Here is an 11823-nt window from a genome sequence, read left to right as displayed (position 1 = left end):
CATTTAAAGCGAGTGAACGAAAGAAAAAGCCTTCAGAAGACAGCGAAGTGAGTGAAAGAAAAATAATATGCCGTTAAAGTAATGAGGGCTGCTGTCGTTACAATTATTTTTTTTGGCAGGAGGAAGAGGAGATTCTCCTCCCCCTCCCCGAAAAGTGGGAAAGTGGAAGGATTCAGGCCAACGAGTGGGAAGTGCGAACGAGAGGAGTTCTTCCCAGCGAGGATTGCTTCGTCGATTAAAACTGCGCCTCTTAACAGGGAAAAAACGAATTTCGTTTGCAACCACAAGAGATCACGTGATTCAAATTTTAGTTACAAACTTTTCTTTTGGCTTTTGACCATTAATTCCAGCTGAAAGGTTTTCTCTGTGTGTGTGTGTTATATTGGTACACTTGTAAAGATTAAATAACAGAAGATGGCAGAACAAGAGAAGACATAAGCTCAAGAATAAACAATGCAAAAGCCCAATTCTCTGAGATGAAAAGCATTTTAACAGGAAACCTCAACGTACAATTGAAAAAAAAATTAGTAAAGACATTGATATGGAGCATTGCACTGTATGGATGTGAAACCTGGATTCGAGGCAGAGAAGATTGGAGGCTTTAAATATGGTGCTGGCGTCGCATGAACAAAATAAGATGGACAGAAAAAACCCTCAAACGAACAAGTCCTGAGAAACATAAGCGAAATAAGAACTCCAATTAAATCGATCAAAATTAGAAGGGATAGGTGGTTTGGACATATACTTCGACATGATGGACTTTTAGAATGAATAACTGAAGGCAAAATAGAGGGGGGAAAAAAGAAGAGGCAAACCAAGGAAAAGCTTTGTTGACCAAGTCAAAGAAAGCACGTGTTTCAGAGTTACCAGGAGATTAAGAAGAAAGCCAATGACAGAGCGGAATGGAGGAAATTGCTGCTGAGCTTCCAATCCCAAGACTGATGCAACTGATGATGATGTAAACATTTTTCACATTATGAATAGTTCTAATTTAGTCCGATTCACTTCTGCCGTGCAATCCTTTTAACGAAGTCCTAACTCGAATATTTAGTACATACAAGGCTTTGGATCCCCGCGGTTAGCCCAGTGGCTTTGCTCTTCGCAACCCTATGCCTGGGGAAGGAGTGTCTTGGGTTCGATTCCCGTCGACGAAGTGAGGAGTTCAAGAATCTTCCTCAGCAATAGCCAAGTTAGCCGGTCTTGGTCTTGGGCGTGGACAACAGGGTTTTTCTCCACAGTTTATCTGGGGTTTTTCATCCCGCAAGCAGGCAAACCGGACCCGTGTACACACGGATCTCTAGTCATAGGACATAGCACGACAAGGAAGGCAACGGGAAACCACCTTGCTCATAGTCACTTCCCTGGTATAGCTACCTCCACCAGCCGTATGGCCGAGGGAATAGGATAGGATAGGATAGAAAGGGCTTCAGGGGTGTGTTACAATTTGGAAATCGCACTGGGGAGAGAATGCCAGTGCTCATCGCAAGACACCACGAGGAAGCAAGTTCCACCACTAACAGGCCGCCCATCGTAATTACCGCTCGTCAAGGGAGGCAGTCGCTTCTCGCAATATTGACGACAGTGCACTCGTTAACTTCTCCTCCCCCCCCCCCACGTCATATTCTGAAAAATCAACTGCGCGTGCAATCCCGTAAAATCCATTTACTATTTTTTTTTTTTTTTCTGTTTAGTCAACTTCGAAATGCCGCTTGGGCGCTCACCTTTTCCGCATAACCCCCAGTGACCTATCCGAACACGGAAGTGCTCTTATAAAAGTCTTCGTTCACTCTTGACAGCCCGAAGGTGTTCTTCTGAGGTTTACAAACAACTGTCGTCGTTCCAATTCTCATTAAAAATAAAACAAAAATCGTCCCTCCCCCCATCATTTTAATTTTTCCTCGTGGGTGTTATTTCTTAATTGCATTGTAATTTGCATTCTCCGGGGAATTCTCCTTTCTTACGAGTTTAGTTTTTCTTACGTTTCTTATTTAGCAACAATAAGCCGTTTATCCCCCGCACATTAGTTCTCGTATCTTCTTCTTCATCCCCCATTATCGCAACGAAATTGAAACAATCTCACATTCAGGAAATTTAGAAGCAACTCTTTGAGCTCTTGTAAGAGATTTGCGACAATTCCTAATTCTTGCATGCGTGTTGATATTTTTCAAATATGATTTCGTTTTATTTATTTATTTATTTATTTACTTATTTATTGGCTCTTACTAATTGCATTTTCTTGTGTGGAATTCATTGTATTGCCTTCAGTTCATATCCATTGGAGTTCTGCCAAAGACATCGCCTCGCAATCTCGTTTTAATCTCAATTAAAACCTCCTTTTTATCTGGTTATTATTATTATTATTATTATTATTATTATTATTATTATTATTATTATTATTATTGCTATTTCGACATGTACCACAATTCCTGATTTTTATTAATCGCACGAAAACAAAATTGCTGTTTGTTGATGTTTCTGTCCTGCCACATCTGCGAGTAAAGTCATCGTTTGCGTTAATACGAAAGAGGGAAATAAATTAGAGGGACGGGAGAAATGATCCCCGTTCTTGTCTTTGTATTCCATTACAATAAGGGGAAAATTTTTTTTTATACGTTAAAATGCAAAAAGTGAACGGTCTTGTCTACCATCGTGTTTTTTTTTTCTTCTATTTTTTTTTTTTTTTCGGTAAGAAATATCAAAGTGAGTACTAATCAAGTTTTAACAGAACGAAGGAGAAATGAAAATTCATCCTTCGTCAATGTCCCAACTTTCTGAATATTTATTTTTTTTAAAAAAAAAAAAAAAAAAAAAGCAGAAGCCTAAACGAATGTAGTTTTTAAACCTGTTCTCTAAAAGAGTTTTTACATACAAAAAACGTAAAGCAATTTTGTATGTATGTATGTATGTATAAAGTGCAGCCTATAGAGGCAAAAGTATGTTAAATAAGATGCGTACATATGTGCATCATCACTGTATGCATATCGTAACCTGGTTGCACCGTGGGTGCAACCAGGTTACGATATGCATACAGTATTGCCCGCTATAATACGAAGTCTGGAACAAAGAACATTGAAGATGACACCAGAACCTGAAAAATTTCATTGGCAGTGTTGTTGGTAATTCTTTAGAAATGCCCATAAAAGAAATTCATTCGAATTTAAAGAATATTTAAGCAAGTATAGAAAAATCTGATTACCGACAGCCCTAAAAGTGCGTTTGGTCATCTCGTTGCCGTGTTGCGAAGTCGTGGGTTCGTCAGCAGTTGAATCTGGAGCCGCATTTGGCGAAATGATTTCAGATAACGATGGTTCACAGCACGAGAATAATAAGCGCTGATTTTCTTTTATGACCGCAGTCGTAAAAGAAAAATTGCACTATAAGACAAAACAGCCTCTGTGGCCCAGGCAGTTTCGACGACGCTGGAAAGATCTGGGTTCCAATCCCGTCTAGGATGTGAAGATACCTTCATCGGAGCTTTTTACTTGAAGGTGAGTTAGCCAGTCTCCTGGAGCGTGTATTTCCTCCCTTAAAGTCCAGTTTTTCATCAAGCAGGAGCAGGGAACCGATCATCGGAGCACGTGCAGACATAACAAGCTACGGGAATGATGGTTTCGGAAGCCTTCATGGTGCCGTGTGGATTAAAATATTTCTTTCGATCACACTTGGCAAAATACTCAACTGAAAAAATCGACTTTTACATACAACTGAACGCATATTACAAAGATAAAAGGATTTTTAAGCCGTACAGAAGGACAGAGGCAAATGATGCTATCGGAATGACACCGACGGGACCGTTATAGGTCATGATTACCGTTGACTGCTACACGAAGTATGTTATCATCGCCAATCTGAAAATGACACCACTCGGTCTTCGACGAATTTGGCAACAATTCTTCTTATTCAAGGGAGGCCCGCGTTGTACTTCCTGAGTAAATTCCACACGTGATGATGCTCCGACCAAGCGATCATGTTCAGCTTCTACAAGAGATAACCAACGGCCTTGGCGCCGATGAAGAAGAGATGAAGATCATGTGATTCAAATCCAAGGGGAGCTCTTCGAAATGACAACAGAAATTATTGTCGATTGGATTCATTTGTTTTCGAGGGGAAAAGGAAAAGGAGGGGAAAAAAACAATGAAAAGGGAAGGATAAAAATAGAAGACAGAGAGGTGCGCCGGTTATGTATTTGACAGAAAAGTTCTTCTCTGCATAATAGTTTGAATGTTTCCATAATGGCATTTCCAAATGCACCACACTCTCTCAGCGGCTTTTTCCGCGGCAAGGCTGATGAGTGCTGCGTTCTCCTTTCCACTGATTGGATGAGGTCTCTGATTAGAAGTAGGTTATCATGCACCAAACACGGTAAGCTTGCTAGTGACCAAAAACGTCAGGCAGCGTGGGCTTCAGCCAGTTAGCAATTGCCTTCGATATGTTTTTCAGTCTGATTGATCGTGGTGAGATCGGATGTCGGTTTTGAAGGCGTGTGTGGTCTTCCTACTTCGGCATCAGGGGCGCTACCGATTGTAGAAACCCATCCTCTCGCAGCATTTTGAGAAGTGGTCCAACTGGATTCCAGAAGACTAAAAAACTCTGATGGGAGCTCATCTGGGCAGAGGATTGGCATTCCTCGGCAAACATTCTTCCGGAGCGAGTTTTATTTGAGGCTGTGCTGGTCTGTTGCGAAGTTCTTTTTGTTCCTGTCAGTATTTCTTGAATGTCCTTGTGAGATGTTTCTGTGGAGTTGTGTGTCGTCCTGTAATATCAGAAGCTTCTGTCGGGCGGATGAAAAAAAAAATCAGCTAACGCCTTTTTGTTCCCGTATATACAGGGAGCAGGCGAGGCCGTTTATAGCCCTATCTAACTTTTGGAGACTGAGTCGACAGTTCAATCTCCACTGGTACCAATCAGAGATAGATGGCCCAAAGCTATCACTAATTAAGCGGCACGCAGTAAAGGCGGCGTCTAGTAAGTGCCGCCATCTGGTGGTCCCTAACCCTGACACAATATTTTGAATGTCTGAAAATAGTGTGGGTTCGACGGCCGATTTTCTTGAGTTTACGGGACGAAAAACCCCCCTAGCCCGTGCCAGAGATCGACTAACTGTGGAACCGGTCGAAAAAAGGCTTAGAAAAAGTTCCTATAGTCGGCAACTAGATTCGAACGCCTTTCGTCGTGCGGCCAAGCGCTGTAGAGTGCAAACGCCACTTCTACTGAGCTACGCAGGCTCTTGTCGGGCGGATGATCGCAGTCGAAAAAGATGCGCAAGAGGAAGCCGATCCGTGTCGGAGTGTTTTCGGTGAACCGTCGATGACTTTTCTAAACTTTGAATTTTCAAATAGCTCAGACATTAGTTTCGGAAACTTTTCCGGAAGTGATGAAAGGCCCGCACTTTTCTGGCTCTCGTTTATAAAATGCTTAATTCCAGTTCTCACTCAGCTGCCAAGCCCAAGCATGCATCGCGGCGGAATCATTTGCAAATGCGAAGCCCATAAACGGTTGCTCCGCATTAAAGACGACAGTCTAAACTGCTGCGGGGCTTCACCCGCGCTATAACAACACGCGCCGATGACCACGTGCTCATTAGTAGACGAACGGTATGAATAATGCTCCGCGGTGACGACTAATCCCAAACGAAATGAACTTCCTGTTGTTTTAACGGGAGAGTGCGTTTTATTTGCAGAGGGAGATTGTAAAGGAGGGGGGGGGGGGGTGGTTACAGTTGCACATTTGTGGCATCGAGGCAGAGGGAATGAGGAGCACAGTTTCATGCCTCAATGCCCTCGCAAAGATCTTCATTTTAAGTGAAGTTCGACGCGACTCGCAGGTAACATTCTGAAGCTCCAAAGTTACGCACGTCAGCTTCTCTGGTTCGTAAACGTGCACGAGTCATTTTATTGCACACGTGAGGACAAATGCGTGTCCTCGTGTTCCTCATTCTCCGCTTAATTTATTCTGTGGTTCATCTCCATTTCTGTTTTGTTTTCTAGGCTTTGAAGATGACATCGAGGGCCATCACCGAAGTCCGCCGTATCAGATCCAGATAAACGGATTCGTCACACAACGACAGAATGACCATTTCGCATTGAGGATGGTGACAGTTTGCAGCGGCCGTTCCTGGGAAGAGCGATGAGGAGCGACACTTCTGTTGAAAGCAACCCCCATCCGCACAGTGCTTTAAACAGACGCCTTACTCGATGCCCAGGGGATGACATGCCTTCCGTCTCTTCGCTCAGCCTTTCCTTTCATTCGCAGCAAGCGACTCAAAGTTCTCCTCCTCCTCCTGCGGACGCGACCACCTTCACTCGACGTAACAACGTCACTCGTTGATGCAACTCGGATCTTCTTCTTCCCAGTTTCCTGTTTTATCGACCCGGATTGAAGCTCGGATGACCCCACACGAAGCAAGCGCGGGACCTCGCTTGCTGCGTTGCGTGAATGCCCCTGGGCGGGGATAAACTATGGTCCAAGTGTTGCCCTCGCCATGCACATGGTGAAACTGGTGGTGTTAGGTGCTCCCGCTGTCGGCAAGTCTTCCGTCATCCACCAGTTCGTGTGGAACGAGTTCACCGACGAATACATCCCCACGGAGACCAAAGAAACCTTTTACCCGTCGGTCATCTTCAACGAGCACTTGTACGAACTGAGGATCGTCGACCTCCCGGTGATCCCTTACTTCCCCTCGAACTCGTTCCTCGAGTGGAGCGACTTCCGTAACTACGGCCTGCGGAGCGCGACCGCCTACATCCTCATCTTCGATCTGAACTCGCCCGAGACGTTCCAGTACGTGAAGACGATCCGCGACCAGATGTACGAGAGTCGGAACATGCACAACGTGCCCGTGATCGTGGTAGGCAACAAACACGACTTGAGCGAGTCCAGGGACAGACGGGAGGTCGCCAATCTCGTGAAGAAGCACTGGAAGTGCGGCTACGTGGAGTGCTCTGCGAAGTACAACTGGCACATCGTCCTGCTGTTCAAGGAGGTCATGAGGTCCATCGACTACGTCGATTACGGGCAAAAGCCTTGCTACGCACCGAGCAGATACGAAGGTCTCCACGCTAACCGGGAGAGGAACAAGTGCGTCATCATGTGAAAAAAACTAAAAGAACGTAATTTTTTTAATTTTTAGATAAATTAATTGATTTTATACAGACGATAGACGTTCTCGTTGATTCGGTGTTTGTGCTAAGAAAATGAGAGAGGGATTTGCTGTCGTGTGTTAGTTCGTAGACGTCGGATAGCAGCCACGTGCGGAACCAGAAATGTACCCAAGAGAGTCTCTTCCGAAGTTTGTCGATGTGCTCATTAAATTTCAACGGTTTTTGTGGTTGTAATTAATTCCATCCCTGAACACAGCCGTAATGGTGAAACAGAGGTCGTGAGTTTCCACTGAATTTCTACTGTCCAGTGGTAGCAATTCCGTCGAATCGTTCTCAAACACCAAAACTGAAACTGAACCATAAAATTGATTCCTCAGCACTGAACAAGAAAAAACATCTCGCGACTAAGAAGTTCTCTTTCAAACTTAATGCTACTCGCGAAAACATAAAGTAAAAGAATTAATTTAACGTGAAATCCCAAACCACTTCGTGCCAAAGGTGGAGCAACTTCTGAAGGCATCTTTTTCGGCAGTTAGCTGTCTGTTTGCTTGGTTAGAGATTGTTTCACGCTTATTCTATTTAAATATTCCAGTTAAGGCCATAATATATCTCTTACAGATATTATATATATATCTTAGAGGAAAATATCTTATAGATATTTCCACTCTTTAACCGGCAATAAACTTATGAGAAGCTCTAAGACTTGCGCAAGTATTGTATGGTTGGGCAAGCAAATTAGTTTATAAACAAAAATAAAACATTAAAAATTTAAATGACTTTAATTTAAATGACTGTAAACGACAGTAAAACCAACCGTAGAACCCAGTGATACTACTCGGAATTACGAACACGAAATTTGTCGACAGTTACCTTGTCTCCTTTACTTTTGTGTGCCGGCAGAAGTGCAACTGAAAGGTTTTAGAGAAACATGGGGGGGGGGGGGCGACTGCCAACTAATTAAAAAAAAAAAAAGTAATCTTTAATGGGGTGCACTTCTCATTTTGGGATTGAAATGTTTGCATGATCAAACGTTTTAAAAAAACAAACCAAAACACTGAATATCATTCATACTGGCGGACCGTGGGAGTTGCTATCAGACAGGAAGAGTCATTTGAATCCCAGATGCGAACTGTGGTTACTGAGGGGGTGCGACATCAAGAGGAGGAGGCGACAAAAGCATTTGCCATTTCAGCAGAACACCAACTTCCCTTCATCCTAGACTGGGATTCGAATCCAGTAGTGCAACACGATTGCGCAGGTCCTAAAATATAGGAGAAATCGAGATTTGAAGAATATCACAGAACTTGGAAGGAAGAGCTGACACGCCAACAGGTCTATTTTCGACTACCAAATACTTATTTAGAATTGCACATTGATTGTGGGGTTCCACTAACCAATTTCGGCTCAACATGCATGATTTTTAAAGTTGATTTCATAGTTGTGTGTATGTGTGCGTGTATATATACACCCATAAGTATTTGAACACCTTACGTACCATGCAAATTTCGGATCGTACCACATGCAAATATTCAAGGAGTGCAGCAGTAATAAAACCAGAATAAATACAATGCAGCACGTCTCACCTTTTGGTGGGATGTGCTGCATGTTTTGCACTGTACTCGATGTCAAGATGCCACGTTCGGCTGAACTGACGATGATACCTCCAACGTACGATGGTGGTTGGGTGTCACATCAGTGGTCTTTCTGTCTGTGACATTGCTACTCGTCTCAGTATGCCGAAACAGTCGTTGCTTATGTCATTCGTAGATGGAAAACTAACGGTGCTATCGCAGCAGGTAAACGCCCTGGGAGGCCAGAGACACTCACTGACCGGACTAGCTGTCTCATCGATCATCTCGGCAAGTATCCCGCATTTCATCAGCGGCAGACCTCGCATTCAGTCTGGAAAATGCTGTAGGGACATCGCCAGCACGAGAATGTCTGCAGAGGATTACATGCAATGGTGAGCTATGGAAATTTTAACAAAGGGCTCGCATCGTCGAGCAAAGAAAAAAAAAAAAAAAGGAGAAGGGTGAAGATAGCGCATGCGCTTATTTTATTTTCGAACTTGGGCGCATTTTTTATAGAGGAGTTGAAACAATAATTCCAAATAATCTATCCACTGCCAAATAGACTAATTTTTGTTAAGTTACCGTCTGAGTTTGTCGCTTAATATGCTTAAAAAAAATATTTTTTTTAAAAAAAGTAAACAAGAAGAATAAAGGGCTCGCAAATTTGAGAAAAAATTAACAAAGGGCTCGCGCCAGCCCCTTAGAGCTCACAACTGGTTGCATGCCATTGGTTACCACGAAAGAGCTGCTGCGAGCAAGCCACATCCCCCCCCCCTCCTCAATGCCAAATGATATTTGGAACTTTATCTTGCGCACAGTTCCTGGACTGGACACGATTGGAGAAGGGTTCTGTGGAGCGAGGAATCGGACTCCCACGTGTCTCACTGTGATGGTCGTGTTTGGATCTTGAGATTACCCGGGGGAACAGTTTTGGCAGGACCGCATCATTCCAACTGTCGAGTTTAGTAGAGGATCTGTAATGATATGGGAATCCGCGCTGTTAGCCTAGTGGCTATGCGCTTCGCAACCATATGTCTGGGAAAGGAGTGTCCTGGGCTCGATTCCCGTCACTGACGTGAGGAGCTTAAGGATCTTCCTCAGCCATAACTAAGTTAGCCGGTCTTGGGCGTGGACAGCAGGGTTTCCCCCCCACACCCCAATTTATCTGGGGGTTTTCATCCCGCAAGCAGGCAAACCGACCCCATGAACACACGGATCTACAGCCATAAATACTTGACCCCCCATAAGGGGGCTCAACTCGCCCCAATGGGGGACAGGGAAGAAAATGGAGAAAACTCCATATGAACAAATATATAAATGATATGGGGGTGTTTCTCTGAATGGGACTGCGTCCAATGGTGGACGTGCCCAAAACCATGACGCCTGATTGCTATCTGGAGATCCTAGATGCCTTCATGCTTCCGACGCTGTGGAAGTACTTTGACAGTGACCCTTGCATGTTTCAGCACGAAGTGCTCCATTAGTCATGTGCTGTGTGTCTGAGAGTGGTTTCCGTAAAACAACGTTGAAGTGTTGGACTGTCTAGCTCAGAGTCCAGATCTCAACTCCACTGAACGTCTTTGGGACGAATTAGAATGTCGAATTCATTCCAGAATGAATGAATGTGGTTTGGAATGAATTCGGCATTCGAATTCACTGCAGACCTCAGCAGCAATCATCAACATCAGCAATCAGGGTAGCATTGTGCGAGGAATGGAAGAATATTCCTGTTGTGATGCGTCGAAATTGGTTGAACCGTCATTCAGGCTAAAGGTGGTTTTAGAACCTTCTAATACTCGGTATTAGAAATGTAATTAAAATGCCCTTTTTTTTAAAAAAAAACCAACTAGGTGTCCAAATACTTTTGTCAACATAGTTTGAGTGTCATACCTCCATCGTGTGGCCAGGGACAAAAAAGAATCTGCTTTTTTTATTTTATTTTATTTTTTTCAACTGGGAGTCTGTGTGGAAAGCAGCGTGGAGAAGCGTGTTCCAAAGATAAGTGAATTGGGACCTGGATCGTTTGAGTTACAGCTGAGGCAACTAAGGTTAAGGGGTTACGGTGAATTATGTGCGGTAATATACATACTACGTTGGGTTGGCAGGGTTTCCTCTTCGAAAATCTGCAAATTGGAGAAGAATAAAGAAAATAAAGGCCACAAAAGTCTATCGAGGAGATTTTGAGTTGATCATAAAAATAGGATTCCAGGGTTACCGTTCTCTGAGGGAATGTCGTCTTTGAGAAGTGCGCAAGCAGCATTCTGGTGATGACGGAAGGAATTGTTCATCGTTTCGAACTTTCCAAGAGCAGTCATTGCGTGTCAGCTCAAGTTCCATTTGAAATGGTAAGGTTCGTTTTTTTTTTCTTTTAATTGTGATCCCTCGCTCAAAAAAAAGATTGTAAACCTGAAGGACATTTTCGTACTGTGATGTGCTCAACTTGAATGAGGATGAAGGGGCTGAGAAGGAAGTGGGATGCAGGATACAGCTGGATGGAGGAATTGGAGAGAGATGGCCCATTGCTATGCAATAAGAGGGTGCCGATCAATCTAAAAGGCAAAATCTACAGGACAGTAGTGAGGCCAGCTATGACGTATGCTTTGGAAACTGTGGCCCTGAGGAAAAATAACATCAGCAGGATGGAGGTAGAAGAGATGAGAATGTTAAGGTGGATGTGTGGTGTGACCAGAAAGGATCATCTGAGAAATGGCTATGTCAGGGGAACGGTGAAAGTTACGAACTTAGGAGCGAAAATACAGGAGGCAAGGTTGAGATGGTTTGGTCATGTGATAAGGAGGGAGGAAGAGTATGTGGGAAGAAAGGTCATGCAGATGGATGTGCAGGGGAGAAGGAAGTAGCCAAAGAAGAGATGGAAGGAGATGATGGTGGAGGAGGACTTGAGGATGAAGAACTTGGATGTGGTTACAGCCGAAGACAGACTCACCTTACTTAAATGGCAAAAACTGCAGAAGAAGAAGATGTGCTCCATTTCTCTCTCTCTTTTTTAATTAATTTGATAAGTTTTTCTATTTTTGCTATTTTTTTTTTTAATTTACATAGTCAGGAACTATTTTCAAGCAACTTCAATAAGATGTGAGACCACCCCATCGTCGAAACAATGGGGTGGTCCCACATCGGGCAAAGAAATCCAC

The 11823-nt window shown here is 43.6% G+C and overlaps 1 protein-coding gene across 1 annotated transcript; it reads left to right on the top strand.

The window, feature by feature from the left end:
* The first annotated feature begins 6481 nt into the window (after positions 1–6481).
* On the top strand, positions 6482–7093 carry LOC150095794 (ras-like protein family member 10B). Its single transcript, XM_090409958.1, has one exon. It carries the CDS (start codon positions 6482–6484, stop codon positions 7091–7093), a length of 612 nt encoding a protein of 203 aa, XP_090266084.1.
* Positions 7094–11823: the final 4730 nt, after the last annotated feature.

This window comes from Typopeltis vanoorti, chromosome 20 (assembly GCF_054136105.1).
Source record: "Typopeltis vanoorti isolate ZY-2024b chromosome 20, IOZ_Tvanoo_1.0, whole genome shotgun sequence".
In the NCBI taxonomy this organism is placed as follows: domain Eukaryota; kingdom Metazoa; phylum Arthropoda; class Arachnida; order Uropygi; family Thelyphonidae; genus Typopeltis; species Typopeltis vanoorti.
This window is presented reverse-complemented; position numbering and strand designations above follow the sequence as displayed.

Coding starts and splice junctions, on each gene's coding strand:
- LOC150095794 (XM_090409958.1), top strand. CDS start 6,482: ATGCACATGGTGAAACTGGTGGTGTTAGGTGCTCCCGCTGTCGGCAAG.